At 31.6% G+C, this 21078-nt stretch overlaps 1 protein-coding gene and 1 long non-coding RNA gene across 2 annotated transcripts in view; one reads left to right on the forward strand and one right to left on the reverse strand.

Annotated features, from left to right (window-relative positions):
* LOC146996951 (uncharacterized) overlaps positions 1-21078 on the forward strand; it is a 311932-nt gene that overhangs the window by 143703 nt on the left and 147151 nt on the right. The window lies entirely within an intron of this gene.
* On the reverse strand, positions 1443-6849 carry LOC118193698 (cuticle protein 10.9-like). Its single transcript, XM_035364823.2, has 3 exons — positions 6738-6849; positions 4259-4324; positions 1443-2005 (listed from the first exon to the last, which is right to left on the reverse strand). Exons 1-3 carry the CDS (start codon positions 6741-6743, stop codon positions 1607-1609), a joined length of 471 nt encoding a protein of 156 aa, XP_035220714.1. The 5' UTR covers positions 6744-6849; the 3' UTR covers positions 1443-1606.

A 21078-nucleotide genomic window follows, 5' to 3' on the forward strand; every position in this document is an offset into this window, starting at 1 on the left:
TGATAGCTCTAATATACAAACATGCTGTTGAATTGATCTACACATAGAAGAACATAGAAGTAGAATAAGAATTATTACAGTTGCTCTATTTTACTGTACTACATTCCATTCTCGCTTCAAAAGTAATTTTGAAATTTAAAGGCGTTTTTTTAAAACTTTGAAGAAAGTGTCATTGTTTCAAACACGATGATTTTGTACTCGTACTTTACTGTTGCGACATCCCTCCAGGAAAACTTTTATTATAAACCTTCTCCACAGTGCATTTAGTGAAAATGATGCTCAACCAACTCTTCAATAATTCGTTTCTTTAAAATAAGAGCAAGATTATCCAAGTGGAGTAAATTCATGATAGAACAATATCACCACAGAACTTTTTTACGCCATTTGTCATTGCAATTTGTAGCCAAGCTTATATGCATGATCTGCATTTCAAATTGTTAGGGAATCATAACTAAACATGTATGTAAGTCTGTCCTAACTCCTTACCTGAAATCTGTTTCAGATACTGAATTTGAATCTTAACTTAAAGATATATTTGGGTGTTTTGTAATTGCTTCTGTTAGCTATAATCTGAACTTTTCAAATTCCAATTTTCCCCATCGTCTTAAATGCGAAAATATTTTACAAATACTGTAGAAATTATTTAATGTAATTCTTTCGCTTACCTAAATCAAGCAGGAAAAATTAGATTAGTCAGAAGAAATTAAATTTTATAAGTTGAATATGTGTGCTTATAAATTATTTTTATGAATGTTAAAGTTTGGAACACCTAAATGCTAAAGAGTACATTTTGACCATCAAGCTAAATGGGTTGGTATTAAAATTTGCTCATATTGGGTTGTTGCAATATAATGTTATATTCATCGCTTTCAGAGCTCATATTAAGTTTCATGATTTAATTAGCTGCTTGAATAGATTTAACTTTTAATTTCATGATTTAAACAGTTGCCTTTAGCATTTATCTAAAGCTTTCAGTATGAGTTAGTCTAAAGCATCGTGTAACGAATGTATGCTTGTAAGGTGAAACCGAGTAAGAATAGATATTTCTCTACCAGTCTTTATAAAATTACCTGTAGGTTAAAAAATATCACTTTGTTTTTAAAATATCTTTTGCTGATACTAAAATTTAAATGTACAACTTAGGAAGAATCACGCATTTCATGAAAAGTTGCGAATCATACTATGGTATCATAAAAAATTTTTAATTACTTTTCTGTACTAATATCTGACAATGCACAGACATGCATGTTTAGTTATATATTAAAATTCCAACTTTATTTAAAAATTTTACCCAGTTTTCGTATAAGCCCGCTGATTATTAACAGTTTCTTTTATTTTACTTAAAGCCTTTGTAACAGTGATCCCATTAATGGGCAGATTGTCAAGGTAAATGTCAATTGCTAAATAAAACCGGCTTAAAACATAAAAATTAATACTCCAAGTCAAGCACCAAAATATTTTATTCAGAGCGCTCTAAACATGACAAAAAATAAAGCACTAACAAACATCTTATGAATATAAAATACCTAAAAGTGTAAACAAACCATGAAGACAACTAACAATCACTGGGAAAGGGTGAAAAGGAACTTCGAGAAGGCTAATTTCATTAGTAATATCCGGAAGCTCTGGGGTCAGTTATAGGTACTAAAACATATCGCACTCCTGCCCTTCCTGCAGCAACAGGGGCGGCTGGTCTTATTGGGCTTACTGGGGCAGCTGCCCTGAGAGCCGGTGCTGGAGCAGCATCAGGGGCGGTTGATTCAAGGACGACATCAGCTGGGCTTTGGTTAGCGGTGCCTGGTTCGTTGGTTCTTATGGTTGCTCGGAATCCGTTCTCGTCTGCTATGTAGTCCACAATGCGACCGAATCCTTCATCTCCTTGGACAGTGTAGGATCCTGTAACCCTTCCGTTACCATCCCCTGACTCCTGGTGAGCGCTTCGACCTCCGTCTTCGGTGTCAGCGGCATAACTGAAGGAATAGGGAATCGGGATGTTTTCTGGTTGCTGCAATAGAAATTACAATTAAATATTATAGGTATATCACATGATTCGACCAATTTTAAATAATCTTAAAATCTTTTTCAGTATTTGATCCTGTCTTTGATAGCTGATTTCTCAAGATTTTAATTATATTCAATACGGGCACGAAAATCAGTTTAGAATAATAAAATCATATTCTTATGACAAGCACTGATTTAAGTTTCAGGAAATATTAAATACATTTGCACTTATTTTTGTAGTACTTATAAAATTTCAAAATTAACCTAATTAGATAAAGGCGTATAAAATACACATTAAAATACTTTTAAATGCATATGTTTTACTACAATCTGGTCTATTGTTGTAAGGTTTTAGCTTTTTCTGTTGTTTAATTATTATTGTAAAAAATTAGTTAAATATTTTTATTTCCTTTTCTCCCTAATAAAAGTCCTTCGTTACATATATAAGAGGGTAACAAAAATAATTTATTTAAAGTATCAAAATAAAAATTCTTTTCTGAGAAAGATTTTAAAAAATGTTTAACTATTCCACTCTGTTGATATCTAACCATGAAACATATTTAATTTTAAAAGAAATTCGGAAATTTTTCAGATTTTAACGGTTATCCAATAGGGCTCACAGTCCACTTAGTCTGCTGTTACACTCACTCCTGCTAGCCCATTTGTTTCGAATTTTTAACTTCATCATTAAGCATCATTTTCTTCGCACTTACGCAATATACAATTCAACAGTAAAATCACTCAATTTTTATGTAATTTAACAAAATTTAGAATCCCGATGCAGTGTTAAGTTTTGGCATACATTTTTATATTTTTTCACTCTTTTCTCAGTTCATCATATCAGTGTTCAGTTTTCTTAGTAAGATGGCTAGAAAAAGGCCTTTTGTCTTTTTATTATCAACGTTTTGTGTGTTAACTTTATGTATCAGATATCATGTTCTTTGCCCTTACGACACAAAAAATTTAGTTCAGCAGTAAAGTCGCTAGATATTTAAAAACAGTATATCTTTATAACAGACAATCTCGGGACCTGGAGATAAAAATGTTAAAATGTTTTACTCTTCCGTACAGTGTTATCACTGTTCGCTTGCAAATCAAATCAAAATAAGGTTTTACAAAATATGAATTAGATAATAAAACCTGGTCGAAATTCAAAATTCGGGCTTCCAAGTGTCACATTATTTAAAATTTGTTGACTGTAGGTATCGTGCTTTCTTGACATTGTGGAACACATTCATATATTCGAGCAGATTCTTAGTTATTAAATTTCTTTACAAATAATATCGGGCGAGAATATTTGGTGGCAACAATTTGAATGTGATATGACATTTATAGGGAATGACGTGAAATCCCGCTAGGAGACTATTAGTCTATTAGGGCTAACGCCCTTTTTTGGAATAAAAAATTTGAATACGAAATACTATATTTTGAAAAGATATATGTGAAATTATACAACTATACTATAATTGTACGAAACCATTCATTTTTTAAATTTTGAGTCTGAAATTTTTCATCAGCATTGATCTATTTTAAATTCGTATTTCCTTGAAAGAAAGAAGAGAAGAAAGTATTTTATTCAAGTTTCAGATATTTAAATAATTTTACAAATTTATGCTAATTTTCCTTTAAAATAATTTCATTTATTAAGATAAACCAATAGAATATGTGCAAAACGCCTCGTACCATGGACTAATTGCCTGATTCTGAAACAAATTCTACGCGTTTTTCTTACAACATTAAGAACATTTCTAAAATTCAAATTGTCATATGTTGTTTTCAAACCAATTAAACTTCTAAAGTAATTTTCTTTTTCGAGAAGAATATTCCATCTTGCGTAATAAAAATTTTTCCATTTGCATTCAAAGAATATATGATGATCACTTTAGTTATTTGGAATGTAAAAACAATTTTTAAACCGTGAATTCCAACAGCAATTCTAACACAATTTTTATCTATAAGATGCAGATAAAATTCCTTTTATTATTTAAGTCGTTTTTCAATTGCTGGCTGAAAATGTTTCAAGCGTGTGACTTTAAGACTGGAAGATTTTTGCAACTTTTAATGTATGTGAATTTAAAATGATGCCATTTTTTCTAAAGGCTTTATGATTTTGAATTTGTAATTAAACTGAGTTTTCTGTTTTAATAAAATTTCTTTAATTAGGATTATTTAATTCGAATGGTTTTATAATTAATTAAGGTAAATGATAATTCTTAATTAGTTAACTTTATATTTAAGTTAATTTTAATAAACTTACCCTGTATTCTGGAATTAACCTTTGGCCTGCAATGACGACGATAAGAGCAGATAGAACAATAAAGCACTGCAATGAAAAGAAAAAGACAGATTTAAAAATATGAAAAAAAGTCACAGACAGAACATATTCAAATATAATCAACGAATTAAGCTCTCAGTTATAAAATTCACATCATATAATCTATAAAAATATTAAATATTTTATACTAGTCCGCTTCCGGGAATTTGCTTCAAAGAGTAGTAACATGAAAACTTTCATACTCTTTTACTAGCAAAATTGTACTTTAAACATAAAATGATGGTATTCTAAAAGCACTTATCTTCTGCTAATGGTCTAGGGTAGCAAAAGTTGAAATTTTTCAGTATTTGATACACTATTTATATGTATATTTTCTTACTTTTGCTTTATCTATGAACTCAAGTATGCAAACCATAAAACGTAATAAAAGCAAAAAACATTTAGTCAAATCAAAATTAACGGGAAATCATTTATTGAAGCTAAACACTGCAATTGAAATGCTTATTTGTTTTCAACTTGGAACTTTTATATATATATATATATACATAAATATCTGTAATTTTAATTGTTTAACGAATTTGAAATTGCAGCTCAAAATATGCTAAAATCAATCAAACGACGACGAAAGCTGTAAATTCTGGTTCTTGAAAGATTTTCAGTCTTATTACACACTCGGAAATTTTATCATATTACCTCTTAAATTAAACTACTACATTGCCTTATGAATGTACTTAATGACAATTCAATTCAATATATGTAAATTCTTTGCTTGAAAACTAAGAAGATGAGATTTGTCTGGTCTTTTGATTTGTTTAATTTAATCTAAAAAAACTAATTTTTTTTCAAAATTTAATTAATTTTTTTTTTTCAAATGCTTATTTCTGCTTGTATAATGTGAAATATTTCTAAAACTAATTCAAAGGTAAACGCAATTTTTCTCTGATACTTTGCCCTTTATATAATAAATAATATATATGCATGTTTATGTGTGCAATATGGTAATTATTTTCGGGCTTAGGATAAAGTCAGCCTGTTCCTCTAAAGTTTCCAGTTTACGAGTGCTTAATGCCGTCTAATCTATTACAAAGGTAAGGGTGTAGCTTTAAATACATGAAAATGAAGACATAGTCAAATATTGACGCACAGTATAATTTTCTGAGCTCCTTGGTCAAATAATTTCCTAAATTAAAATTCTCAGGGTGAAAATAACTCATAAATTTAATATCGACTCAACTGATTTAGATAAATTTAAATTATTAATTAATAATAATTTTCAATTATTTTTTCTTATCTCGTACACTAAATTTTATAATGCATTTGGAAGGTGCACACTTTAAATTCATTTTAAAAAATTAGATTTAAAGCTGAGTTTTCGAATATAACATGCCAGGAGTTAGGCTACAATTAAAACGTCATGAAATATGAAAAATGCTTTTTAAAATTGTATTTTAATAAAAAGTTTATTGTACTGTAATAAAAAAGAAAGCTATTGCTTAGGATAAATTTCAAATAATTAGCTTAAGCATGCATTTACATAAAAACTTTAAATCTACTAATCTACTTCTAAAAAAATAACTTCATAAATGCCGGAAATCTTTCACAGTGGCAGTATTCACCAAAGGACGATATTTTTGTAAATATAATATTTGTATTATAAGAAATATTGAGTCTGAATATTATTTATGGTCGTATTTCTCAACCTGAACAACTCTGCAAATGACGAAAAACAAATTGAAACCATGGGTGGTCATCTTAGGGAGATTTCACTAAAATTATTGATCTCTTATTAATAACACCTTATTTTCCTTAATTTTAGGTACTATTTCTTATCTTTGCTCTTAATTTAATTTATTCTAATATCTAGCCGAATGTCTTAAAAATCATACATCTATTACTCTTATATATATATAAAAATTTAATTCTTTTGAATTTTCAGTACGTTTGATGTCAATTTTAATAATGAATAGAATATGATGTTGATAATTTTAAGAGAAATTAAACGTTTAATCCTAGCGTAATGCACTTCATTAATGTACTACAGCAATAACTAGCATTTTTCCGAAAAAACTGTAGGTTTTGTTATATTCGTTTATTTAAATTAGTTTAGCTTTTTAGATGCCTATAACTTACTCTAGAACAAAGAAATTAAATTTCAAATACATTCACTAGCATCAGTAGTAAAACGTAATTAAAAATATTTTTTTTTCTAGTTTATATGAAATTTATATCCTTCACACGATATTTTGTATATTTAGAAAAATTCTTAGCTAGTTTCTTTAAAGATTACCAATATGTTTTCTAATTAAATGCAAATTTATTTCTATTACTGGGAGGCTTTTAAGTTTGCTCTACTAATTCCTAATTTTATATCAAAGCAATTTTTTTCAGTGATATCCATGTTTATAATATTATCATAATATTTTAAAAACTATACTAATTTTATGAAGAGCAGTTTATTTACCTTCATGTTGGAGCTGTGGCTTTCTCTTCTGTTCTCGACTTGGATAATGTCTCAGATAGTTCTGATTAGTGTCTTCGGTGGAGATCGGTAGTATATATACTAATGGACCCAACCCATGTTCTCTTTGTCAACCACAAATCTTGGACACAATACGAATACTAACAGGAAATAATCCTTTTGCGAAGGTGAAAAAAAAAATGGAGTGAGTGTCCTTATTGGGCGAAGTCAGGAGGGAGGAAAACTCTCACTACTTAGAGACAATGTCCTCTTTTAGAGAAGACGAAAAGATCACTTTTTGTGCATCTTTTTATCGCTTCAGATCACGTTTGGGATTCCCTCTGATGGTGACTGATGTCCGTCTGGTAGATTGGGAACCCCAGTGGCATAGCATGTGGCAGTTGCGGAAGGGATGGGGGATTATTGTCAACCTGTGGGCATTGCGGAAGGTACAAATCATTTGAATTCACCTCCAACTGTAAGATTTCCAAAGCTTACTTGATGGATGATCGTAGATATTTCAATTACAAAGACCGAGAGTTAACAGTTAAAAGCATGGCAGAGAATGTGTGACAATTTTAAATTAGTTATTTTAATTCAGAATACTTTTGTTATCAAGGAATACGTTTCAAAACTAAAGTTCTGAAAGCTAAGAAGTAAAAGAAAATTGATTTATGGGTACTTGTTGTGCGAATATTTAGTATAACAAATGAATTAAAGTAGGACATTTTCCCAAGGCTTGATGACGAAAACGCACGGAGTTGCTTTCTTTAAGTTCTGAAAGAATAACTTTGGCAATATCAATAAGATGTATTTTTGAAGATGGGTTATTGAGGATATTTTTTTAACAAAAGTTTAGTCTAGCAATGAGATTTATCAAAAGGTGTGTATAAAACTGTATTGATTATCTATCTAATTTCCTTCCACCACCCAAAACTATTTAAACTTTTAAGCTTTCCGTTTGTTATAAATGTTAATGCATGACGTAAGAAAATCCAAAAGTATCTCCAAATTGCGGTTACTGTAGAATTCGATCATCATAAACAATACAATTTTCTTCTTATTCCTAATATACTTCTTATATGCAATTAATAAAGTATATTAAGACCTGGATTTAAACCTTTTAATTTCGAGTTTATTCTAAAATTAAGAATCTGTTGTGACGCATTCGCGCATAGCAAATGCTTAATTCCAGAAATGGAGAAAAAGAAGTTGAAGAAGTATACATTTTAATGCTAAATATAGTGACACTTCTTACGGAGACACTTTTCTCCAGAGGATCGTTTCTGGAAGTAACCAGTATTTCCTGAAATATAAATAAAGATCGCCAGTATACATCTCATACAAGACCAAATTCATCTGTAACCAAGGCCATTTTATGTAACCATTTTATGACTAATACATTCTGCATAGTTTGGTAATATATTGTAGAGTCATTAGGTTATTTTGAAGCAAGAGACGCGAAAAATGGGCAATTCCCTCGCCGGGACTCGAGGCAGGGGATGAGTGGACCCATTCGCCAAATCTGATAGGGACGAATTATCTTCCATCATCTTTTAGTTCGTGCTCCACCACGTGTAGAGCCATTTAGGCTTTTTTATAACAGGAGACGTGAAAATGTGTGGTGCCCTCATCGGGTCTCGAACGCTGGACCTCTCGAATACCTATCGAGTATGCTTCCAGTTACACCCCCGAAGGTATGCGGAAAAGAGGGAGAAAATACTTTATATACTCCCCCTTTTAAAAAAGGACGACTGGGGAGAAGGGGACCCATTCGCCAAATCTGGTGGTGACGAATTGTCGTCCACCATCTTTAGTTCGGGTGCCACTTGTAGAATCACTATTTTTTTTTTAAGCAGGAGAGGTGAAAAGTGTACAGTGCCCTGGTCCGAACTCGAACCTTGGACCTCTCGAATACGCGTCGAGTATGCTTCTAGTTACACCAGGAAGGCATACAGAAGGGAGAAAGGAGAGGAAAATACCTTATAACATAGTTTACAAATTTACCAAGGAAACGTTTATAAAATTGTTCACTTAAAAGTTATATTACAACCAATTTAACATTAAACTCATTTTTATCACATTATACACACATTAACTTCATAATTAATAAGTTAAAGTGCGATGTTCCATAACAACGGTAAGTATACCCGCTGATCTTGAGTATTTCGCAATCGTAAAATAGATGAATATTAAACCTGAAATTCATTCTCAAAATTAAGCATTTAACTAAGTTTTTAAACAAATTCAAAACATAAACGCAGTCTTCTTTGGAAGAAAAAAGAATTTTTCAGAACTCTTACATAGTTTTAGTCATCGTGAAAGTATTTTAAGGGACATACTGAAGACTTATTAGAAACCACTTATGAATTCCTGAACTCCTAAAGGATTCATTAAACCCCTTTATGTTTTTGGTGCAGTCACTATTTTTGCATTTGTTAAGAATTGGGTAATTTAACGCAATTAAAAAATTGTTCTCACACCAAGAGAATAAATCTTTTTAACTTATATTGGTAAAAATCGATCAAAATATATATTATGAATTCACGTCTGAAATTTAAATTGATCAAAATAAGACTAGATGTCTTTTTCATTTACTGTCGTAAAAAGTAACAGAGCATAACGTGTGTTTAACTGCTATTTATCTCATCTTTTCAGTACTTTGTAAATAAAAGTTGAATACATTAATGTTATTAACTATTAATCTTACTCAATATCTTTCCTTCATAATTTTATTCTCTTATAAAATATCTTATATCTCATTCTAATCTTTCGTTTCCCGAATCTTACTGAGCAAAATTCAGAAGGAAAAGCTTAACTGTATTTAGAAGCTTAATAGCGATTCTTTCATATGCAAATGCTTAGGCACTAGTGTTTAAGGTTTTTTTTTCGTACTGAGGAACCATGTAAAACTGATCAAAATAACCCAGAAACATTCCTTTATTGTTAAAATGTTATGGTTCTTGAAGTAACAAAGGTTTACTTTTGACGTAACATTTATGGTACAATGAAACGCAATGGCCTTTGTTTTCACTTAAAGATATGTGTGAACATATGACACGTCTACCAGAAAATACTAAATACAACAAAATAAAAATCGATATATATGGGAGTTAACATATGTAAGTTTCTATTTATACACATGCATTTTATGCATAAAGCGTGAAATGCTTTATGAACAGTGGTATTTTTCGATATTGACGTAACTAAACAACAACCTATTCTCATATTAAAACTTATACAAAAACAGGAACACAAATTTATAGAATAATAACTAGCAAGAGAATTTCTTAGGAAGTAAAGTTATAAAAAATACATGGACTTTGGAAATCATATTTATGGCCCATGCTGAAGAGTAGAAAAAATTCTGTGATGCTGCATTTTACTTTTTAAACGTTATTTTCGTTACACTACTTAAATGTGTTCTGACTCCTTAAAATGTAAAAAAGTCTGGCATTTTATAAATAAAACTAAATTGCTTTTCCCCGGCTTCTGTTAGCTGTAATTCAAATTTTACTTTTTAAACGTTATTTTCGTTACACTACTTAAATGTGTTCTGACTCCTTAAAATGTAAAAAAGTCTGGCATTTTATAAATAAAACTAAATTGCTTTTCCCCGGCTTCTGTTAGCTGTAATTCAAATTTTACTTTTTAAACGTTATTTTCGTTACACTACTTAAATGTGTTCTGACTCCTTAAAATGTAAAAAAGTCTGGCATTTTATAAATAAAACTAAATTGCTTTTCCCCGGCTTCTGTTAGCTGTAATTCAAATTTTACTTTTTAAACGTTATTTTCGTTACACTACTTAAATGTGTTCTGACTCCTTAAAATGTAAAAAAGTCTGGCATTTTATAAATAAAACTAAATTGCTTTTCCCCGGCTTCTGTTAGCTGTAATTCAAATTTTACTTTTTAAACGTTATTTTCGTTACACTACTTAAATGTGTTCTGACTCCTTAAAATGTAAAAAAGTCTGGCATTTTATAAATAAAACTAAATTGCTTTTCCCCGGCTTCTGTTAGCTGTAATTCAAATTTTACTTTTTAAACGTTATTTTCGTTACACTACTTAAATGTGTTCTGACTCCTTAAAATGTAAAAAAGTCTGGCATTTTATAAATAAAACTAAATTGCTTTTCCCCAGCTTCTGTTAGCTGTAATTCAAATTTTACTTTTTAAACGTTATTTTCGTTACACTACTTAAATGTGTTCTGACTCCTTAAAATGTAAAAAAGTCTGGCATTTTATAAATAAAACTAAATTGCTTTTCCCCGGCTTCTGTTAGCTGTAATTCAAATTTTACTTTTTAAACGTTATTTTCGTTACACTACTTAAATGTGTTCTGACTCCTTAAAATGTAAAAAAGTCTGGCATTTTATAAATAAAACTAAATTGCTTTTCCCCGGCTTCTGTTAGCTGTAATTCAAATTTTTCGTTTTCAGGAGATTAATAAACAAGGAAAAAACACTTTGAAATAATGCAAACAAGTTACTTTCAAATAACTAGCATAAATAAATATTTTGAAACATTTCGTATGATGTTTGTAAGCAATAGTTAACACTAAACGATTTCTTGTGGTAAAAAGGAAACAGAAATGTTTTAATAAAATCAGTAATACATTAGTTATAATCTTTTCACAATACATTAATACGTTAGTTATAATATATATAACCAAACTATAGAATACAGCTGATTGCTGGATTATTTCAAATCCTAAAAACCAACTTCAGAATTTTTTAATCTGAAGGTTTTATTTACTTCAAAACTTATCGATTATTTTTCCCGTTTCAACCTTCTCAGAGTATTTAATGCCTGGGATGGTAAAAGACTTGGAATTCAGAACCACCATCTCCTGTGGCACTTGTTTATTTTTTAGGGTTTCTGAAGAGAGAAACGGATTTGAATAATTTTTACTTTATGATGAATCTTGATTTTACAATAATCTAATTGAATGGTTTCTCTTTCTATCAAATCGTGATTAAGTAGAAATTCATCGACTAATTTCTCTTTTTATCATCAGTGCAAGAGATCCCTATCTCTAGAAATGGTCTATTTTAATACAGTTTTCTGCTTTGAAGACAAAGTAATAATTAAAATTTTGCAATCGAGCTTGTTTTGACTATGACTGATCGAACTAGTCCTGCCTCGATCAGATTATGACTAAATCAAGTTCCATTCCATCTAGCAATATCTTTCTTGACTTGAATTTCTTGACTTGAATTTCTTGACTTGAATTTTATAGTAGTTTGACAGGGTGTTGCTTTCACATTTCGCTTCGAGTCCTTTACTAACCTTTAAATAAAAAATAATTATCCTGTGAAAATGATTAGGCTGAATGAAATCTATTGAAATTGTCTCATTACCTATTACCCGGAATTAGATTTAGCAACTCTGTACTAAATGTTTTGAAGGTTATGAGTCGACGTATTTGAGTCTGCAGTTAAAATGTCTCGGCCATCAGTACCTGATTACAGTGAGTATTAGTACTACGCGTTTATCGCGGATAGAAAAGAAGACGTTTCTAAGACTATACATCAGAGATATGATTAAATTCTAGTTAAAGTTAGGTGAACTCTAACGAAATCCATGAAATGGCCCATGAAACGACTGTGAGCCAAATGTTGATGAAACCATTCTTTCAGAATTTTTATGATAGAGGTACTCGAAAGGGTCAAAAAAGCATATTGTGGTAAGTTATCCAGTGCGGTTGTAGATATCAAAATAACGCACAGTGACAATGTGACAGTGAAAAGTAACTATAAAATAAATGTCATAAAAGTCATTTCCGGAGAGTCACGCGGGAGGAAAAACCAGATTTTGTGAAGAAACATTGCTTATTTTTTCCAGAACAATGCGCGGTTGTATATTGCTGCTGTGGCATCGGTAGCATTGTCTGACTTCGACCTGTCAACAAGGGAATACCATGGCTACAGTTCAAATTTAGTAATTTATGATTTGTAAACGTTCTTAGTACTGAAAAAATAACTATGCGAGAAAAGGTTTCTTAAGATGAATGAGAAACAGCACATCTGTAGAGGCGAAAAAGTCACAAACCCCTCAGTTTATTTAATATTTTAGAATATTTTAAATATAGTTCAATATAACGAACTAAAATTTAAAAAACGTTACGGGTTCGTAGAATCATTTAATTCTGAATAAAAGGAGGAGTCCTGAAAACTCTTCAATCAATTTACCTAAGTTTCTTTAATTTCAATGAGAGCGGGAATCAAATGCGTAACAAAAACTGCATTGAATTTGGAAAAGGGAAATTCTTTTAGACTTCCATGATTCAGAGCTTTCAGAGAATGAAAAGTAATTTGACATGTAATGTATTATCACGGTGAATCAAATTCTGCTTAAAAACTCTATAATCACTGCTCGAATTTAGTAAAATTTTTCATTTATTGAAAAGTATTTAATTTATTTTGTTCAGAAACTTCTATTCAAGACATAAAAATATCAGCATTACTTTACTGTTATAAAATTCTGATTCTCGTTTTAAATATGGATAGATAAAAAGAATGGAATCTAAAATCTAAAAATGTGAAAACTAATACTACCCATTAATCTTCAAAGTCATGTATTTTTTCAATAGAATTAATTCTTATAAAAACTGAATTTACATTTAAGAGAATAATATGAAATGTGTATCGAAGAGGATATTTTCAAAACTCAAAGCAGTTTTCAGATGTGGCTTTTCTAGAATTTTTCAAAAGCTTCTTGTACGAGGTACAAGTGTTTAGAGAGTTTAACCTCTCACATGGTTACAATTTATGAACTAACAAAAATTTAAACATCTAAAATTGAATTTGAAATAATTGAGGCAAGTTTTCGTTTACGGTTTAAATGTGTGGAACAAAGATCTTATTGGAAATTAATTAGCGTCGTTTTCTAATTTTCTTCGTAAAAGATTTTATACATTTTTGATTTGAAAGAGAAAAAGTCAATAAATTGTGTACAAAATGCATCTTTCCTCGTTTGTTACTCTAGGAGTTTAGTTCGATAGATTGATACTATTTTAACTTTAAATCGTACTCAGCAGCCCTAAGGCTACAGCCTTGAACAGGATTACATGTCAGTGAATTCCGAAAAAAAAAAGGGTAAGTTTCTTTCAAACAGATCGAGCTAAGCGACAGTTCATTTTGACAGTATGATATATCACCTGTGGTAATGAAACTTCCTTAGCTTCCATCCCTTCTTTAGCTCCCACCTGTGGTTTACTGAACATAAAATACGAGTATACCACTTGATTCAAACAGGTCAAGGTTGTGTACTTGGGTTTTTTTAGCATTTCTTTAGAATTTCTTTTCAGCGAACTTATCTTTTACAATGTTAAGATTAGTCCATGTACGTGCTAATGTTATTGTGGTTAATTTTCATGGAGTGTATAATTCTACTTTTAATGACATTATTGAAACTGTGCTAGTATTCTGTATCTTCCTGTGATCTACAAAAGGGTGTATTGCAAATTAACGCAGTACTGTATTTGTGGTTGCTTCGCATATTATTAAAAGGTTAAAACATTTTAGCTTCGTGGCCGCTCAACGGGATAGTTAGTAACTTTGACTATCGTATCAGAGAGCCCGGGTTTGAATCCCGGAGATGGCATGGATATTGGTAAATGCATAGTGTCTTAGCGGCATACGAGCACTCACAACATGTGGCTAGTCGAAAATCCTCTTATGTTGTCTGGGGGAACAGAAAGAAGGGTGGGAGACCCTCGGACTCATTCCACGGGTGCTCTTTCTCAAAATTGGGGTGGAGCTCAAAAAAATCATACAGTCAATCTATATGGTGTCGAATAGTCTTGCGAACGATAGATGTAATCTTTTACTCCTTCCCACGATAAATTTTATGAACAGCGTTTTCTAAGGTCAGACAAGTGAGATTAGTCAACAACAACAAATTTTAAATTAAGGATTTTCCAATTTTTCTTCCTTCAAATACATTGCTACTAAAATTCCTCTTCATTCTTATGTGCCTATAAATTAAATAAATTTACGCTATTTTTGAAAGTTTAAAATCTTCAATAAATATATGCTGAAACAAAGATCTAAGTTGAGTATAAAAAATGGCTGAGTGTATGTAAACATATTTTCTTTGTATTTTAACATTTAATAAATCGTTACCATTTGGATACTCCGTTCACCGTATTTACATATTAATACGCAAGTGGAAAAATTCACAGGTTGTAGAAGTTACCATGATCAAACTAATATGAGTAATTATCTTATTCTAGTTCTATAGAATTAATCTCATAAATCTTCTAAGCATTCTAAAGCAAAAACTGAATCTGAAAGATCATATTTAGGCTCAAGGTTTTGGGTTGGCAGAGAGAGAATGATATTCTACTCTCTTCCAGAACGTGGCAGCAATTTATACCACGTATATTGGAGGACATCTGTTTTAAAAGCAAAATTTCCACAATTGCACTCAACTCTTTTATTGAGAATCTTGGAAGATATCTTCTACGATTTTTTAGCTAATTAAAAAAATATAACTTCTGATCCAATTCTCTAGATGCTAACTTTTGAGAATGTATGTAAATATCCTAACCCAATTGAGTGTCATCATTTTTTGCCGCAAAACATTAAAGTGAATTTATACGACTTTTTATGTAATTGGATAATCTGTGCAATAAACACTGCTCTTTAATGATCCATTTCTTGCCATCTGGTCAGCCAGATAATTCTGAAGAATTATCGCACATTTTCCTGTAATTGGGAAATACGTACTAAATCTCGGCCTTGAATGTTTCATTTCTTGCTATCTGTAGCTCCTGTTAATAAAAAATCCTGTTCATAAAATTTTCAGTAATGCTAAGGCTTTCTCATTGAACACAGAGATGTCACTCAGTAGCGTTTTTTGTACGCATTATTTTCCCACTTTTTAAAACTGCAAAAGAAGTAGTTCACTTATTGTAAAATTTCGAGTCATCGATAAATATCTCCATCTTTCCATTCTGATTCATTTAACCAGTTCTAACAACCAGTAATACCACCGGATGATGTTGTTGTTGTTGCTAATACTCACTTGTCTGACTTATAAGTCAGCCCAAGCCCACAAAATTCCTCGTGGCAAGTGGATCGTTCCGAGGAATTTACCACTGTCGTTGGCAACAGGAGTAAACTTGCGATCTTACAAGTGACAGTGCAATCTAGCTCAGTTCCGATCCCAATTTTGATTTAGAGCACCCCGGGGGACGGGTCTCCCACCCTCGTTTCCCTATTACCAACTTCTCGAGAGGACTTTCGGCTTGCCGCATATTTAGACAGGCCCCATGCCGCACGGACACTGTACATTTACAAACATCCATGCCTTCTCTGGAATTCGAACTTGGGCCTTTCGGTACGGCAGTCAACGATCCTAACCATTATACCATTTGGGCGGCCCGGATGTTGTATTGGAATGAAACATGTTCTTTCGTTGAGTACTGTAATTATGATACCTAAGCTTTGCGCAGAGGCAGTGTTCTTTTTTTAGTACAGTGTTGCCACTGCTCGCTTTGAAATCGTTGAGTTTGTTAATGAAAAATTCATTAAAGTCTTATGAAATATAAAATGGATAATAAAACAAATTCGGAACTCAAAATTCGGGTTTCTGGATGCCTATGTTCGGGTGAAGGATTACGTAATTCAAAATTTGATGGCTGTAGGTGCCTTCGTTTATCCACAATGCAAAAAGCAGACACACATCTATGCAGATTCCTCATTATTTAATTTCTTCCACTATAATACAGGAAGATAATATTTGCTGGTAACATTTTGAAAAATGATTTATACTTTTAGAGTGATTAAACGCAAAATGCCGTTTCGAGACTAATAGCTCTTCTGAGCTAATGCTGCTTTGGGCTAACAGTTCAGACTATACTTTTTCCAAACTGCATGTAGTTAAAACAGTATTTTTTCCTTTGTCTCATTTATATTTGTTATATTATTTAAGCTTTTCTTTATTCCTTTTCCTGGAGTCAAGTTATACCGTACTGTTCGTAGTAGGTTATTATTGTTCAAGTGAAACATAAATATGTGTGCAAAAAGTTGTTTAGTTTGCAGTAGCTTATTAGTTTAGAAACAGAAGATAAATCGATTAGCTAGAAATCTTGAGGTATTTTCTTTCGGGGGGACCAAAGACAAATAAAGAGATATGAGTCCAAATCTTTCTGATTTTTACTTCTTCTTCCCAGTGTAGAGATAGTTCAGTTCAATAACTTTATCTTTTGCTAATTTAAATTTCTGTTTCGTATCCAGTGTAAGCTCATATATCTCTGACTTTTTTATCTTTTGGAAACTGGCCAGAAGATTATTTAATTTATGCTTAGTAAAACGGTACTGTTTGGCTTTCGTTAATTTAATAACGAAATATACTCTCTAAGAGCAATATTTCTGAAAACTCATATTTTGAAATAGTATTTGACAAACGCAACCATGATACTGAGACCCTTATCAAAATAATCCTTATCAAATTGTAAATTAAACATAAACTTTACTATCTGCTTTCCTTGAACATAAGGGGCCCTGCCAGTGGCCGACTTGTTAAAACCGCTAAATACTGGGCTTGGATTCGATCCCAGGTGAACGGGCTGGTTGCATGGTTGATTTTCATAGTTTTCCTCACTGTGTAACGGTAATAAGAGCCAGTTTCGCGTAGAAAGATCCTCAACGAAGGCATCCATCCTGTTACGCAGACAGCCTTCGTGGCTTTATGATAATCAAGTAACCTAACCAAACCTAACCTTGAACATAGCAAAACCGATGACTCTGCTAGATTCTTATTCCCATTCTAGTCTTCGACAGTCATTTTCCATGTCAGGATTCCATGCAATACATCGCCGCACGAGAATATCATGTCCATGACCAGGTATGACACACACTCTGGATAGGTACATCGGGAGGACACGCAGTCTTCGTACACACGCCTTTCTTAGTTTCGATATCGGGACTATGTAGCGTTGAACTTAAAACCTCTTCAGCTCTGTGCAACGACAAGGCAGAATGCAAATTTCCCAACACTGTCTGTCGCAGAGCTGAAAAGAGAATAAAAGGGGAAATGCGTTCAATAATTAATAAAGTTCAAGATTTAACACAGAGATTCATACATTTTCTATGTTTGTCCCTGCCAAGATTATTCATTAAAATATCAGTGGGTGTTTCTGCTGTAGGCAGATACTTAATGTCCATTTTCTTTGTATCATATAACTCTCTAATGTAATAAAAACAAGTATAAATATGTTTAATGTGAGAGTGCTGAAAGAAGGAGGATTTGATGCCTTCCTTTTCTAAGAGTTGATCAAATTCGTGGCTTTTAAACTCTTTGGCCATATCTTTGCAGAGTATTTTTAATTGTTTCCGCACTTCTTTCTCAGCCTGAATTTCGTATTTTTCATCATCTAGTATTCTCTAAATCAATAAAATAGGACTGAAGTCCTTTACCATTATGCCATAAACCAACATTTAGGCGTCATGCCTGCTTCGAGCACTCAAATGTTTTCAAAGTTAAGCTTACCTCTTACCCAAGGCAAGTGGTGAAGATCATCAAAGGAAACTGCGGCTGGCTGTTTAGAAGAAGCAGTAACCACTGGTAGGATGGTCCATCTTTCTAGAATTAAGATCCAACTACGAGCTTTTTAACCTCAAAATTTTTAATATACGCTATTCGAGCTGGAAATTCAGATCCTGTATCTGCAAGTTTATCTACAGTTTCAAAGAAAGGCGGTACGTAATCCTGCATGTTTTTGTTCACGTTCATCTTTTTCGAGATAAGTTATTTCATAAGGCCAACTTTAGTAATAAATATGGTTAACAACGTTATTGCCAGCATATACTGCAATATGGATGCAATATGGATGCGATACTGCAATATGGATGCAATATGCTGCGATATGGGCGTACACAAGTTAGGGAAGATTACATTCCACACAAAAATCATAAGTCTTAATAGTTTTCCCCCGAGTTATTCTTTTTTCATGAACTCTCCCTGTAACATATTATTACCATTTTCCTTGTTTTATGCCACAGTTTTATGTCCTATACATGATAGATCGATTCGTTTATCCTCGCTAATTGCTAAATTTCGGTAGCATTTGCTTTGGATCTTTATGTAATGTAAATGTTTTTGTTAATATAGTTCCTCATAAAGGTTACATTCTAAGATAATCTCTGAAGAAAATTTTCAGATTTCTTCCTAAATATCGTATGCCGGATTTTTCCGTCCTTTCAATTTTAATCGGAAATACTTGTATTTTATAGCTTGACCTTTTACTTAGACACTGCCTAAACCAAATTTATTATTTAACAAATTATTTATTACCAGATTACTTATTTATTTATGCTATTAAGTTGATTATATTAATAAAAAATTTCCCTTTATACGATAAATAGTTTCAGCTCATAAAAACTTATTCTAATTTTAAAAAAATTATTTAATATTATTTATTTAAATTGATAAAAATTTATTTAATATTATTTATTTAAATTGATAAAAATTTATTTAATATTATTTATTTAAATTGATAAAAATTGAAATTTTTAAAAGTTTAAATTTTTATTAATGGAGAGGATATTTAGAACAACAGTATTACCAGTTGCGACAAATTAGTTATCAAAAACTTATTAACTGTAAATTCGCTTAGAAATAGAGGAATTGATATCCACTTTGCTTACGTGCGTGCTCTTCATGGTTTCTATGGAAATGAAAAAGCTGATTTCTATCTAAAGATGCTTTAAATTTGCTCGTTGATATAAACATTAGCATTCAAAAAGCTATAAAAAGTCCTTTCATTATAAGAAGCTTTTAGCTAAGTGGAATGAGGAATATATTTCATTTTGTAATACTTAGGTCACTAAAAAGTTCTTTCCTTCTATTTACCATAGACTGCACTCTGAGGCTTTCCTCTCTATACATTTTAAAGTTTCTCAGTTTTTGTCTGGTAACGGTAAATTTGCAAGTTACCTGTTTCGTTTCAATCTAAGATCAAACAATTTCTGTAACGTTCAAAAGGAGTACCTTAGGATGTTGAATATTTGATTTTCACCTGCCCTACATTTGATGCCCCTAGATTATGTTTGCAGAACTATTTGAATATAATCGTAGTGAGTTGGCCAGTGAACTCATCCGTTTTCATCAAGTCCAGACTGCTGTTCTCTGCTTTTGTTCGTTTTATTTATGCGTGCAACTTCTAATGTTTTAGTGAACTTACTTCTGTAAGCCCCGTGTTGTACATCCCTGGTGCAAGAGTTTGTATGTTTTCAAGTTAAAAAAAATCATGATTAATGTAGTATCGCGAAAAAAAAGGTTTTGCATTTATATTTTGGGATATTATCAACAGATTCTAATTCTTAATTTATAATATATATACTACTAGGTATTTTCTATCTCCTAGCATGCCTTCATGGCTTAGCGATTAGCGCACTCGGCGGGTATTCGAGAGATCCAGGGTTGGAGTCCCGGTGAGGGCATTGCACATCTTTCATTTCTCTTGTTATAAAAACACCTAATGTCTCTCAGTGCAAAATAATAATGTTTTTTAGTATAGTTATGTACAAACGTAGTATTTCTTAAGAAGGCAAAGTATTTTTGAAGAAAGACTTTGTTATTTGATACTTATACATATTGCAGCAATGTAATATAGTGCGCAATATATTTACTGAACACTGAAACTCTTCTGATCGTTGAAAGTAAACTTAGAGGTCACTTGCATGACTGACTGCGTGCGTGCAATATTTGAATAAAAATAGGGGAATCTTAGCGTTACTTCCTGAACACTTATTTGCATTCTTTATGGTCAACAAAATTAAACTCTGTTATGTTACTAACTATAATTTATTGTCGATTTTCTACAGTTCGCTGAAAGAATTTTTTTATAGGGCAGTTTCGCGAAAAGACTGTACTCAGTTTAGTTGTAAATATTGACGTATTTCTCAGAATATCACCTAATTTCTTGAATTAGCTTTTTATCTCCTTACAAAAGGCTAAATTGTTACATAATGAGCAAACATTTAAGAATATATCTAAAACATTTTTCGTAAAACATGCAGATATTTAATATTTTCATTGAAAGTACCGTCCCTTTAAAAAAAATGGTCATGGCTTTATGAAGTTATACCTGAGTAAACAGTAATATTTTCGAACAAAGGTCTGAGCTTTAAGTTGGCTCACGTTTTTACAGGAAGTAACTTAAATGTAAATTAAAGCATGCAAAGTCAAAATAGGTAATGTCAAATGTTAAAAATTAATGAAAGGCTTTAAAAAGCCCTGCAGATCAGCAGAAAGTAGGACTTGCCGAGAAACATAACGATTAAACATTTGCTGATGACGCAAATTTCAGGGAAATGTCGCAGAGATAAAT

Source organism: Stegodyphus dumicola, chromosome 6, assembly GCF_044657685.1.
Source record: "Stegodyphus dumicola isolate Sdum_Otavi_A_Nest chromosome 6, ASM4465768v1".
Taxonomy (NCBI): Eukaryota; Metazoa; Arthropoda; class Arachnida; order Araneae; family Eresidae; genus Stegodyphus; species Stegodyphus dumicola.

What these genes read in the sequence shown, in the direction of transcription:
- LOC118193698 (XM_035364823.2), bottom strand. An exon ending in GGTTAATTCCAGAATACAGG is followed by an intron (nt 2,006 to 4,258) that starts GTAAGTTTATTA and finishes TTTCTATTGCAG; the next exon opens with CAACCAGAAAACATCCCGAT.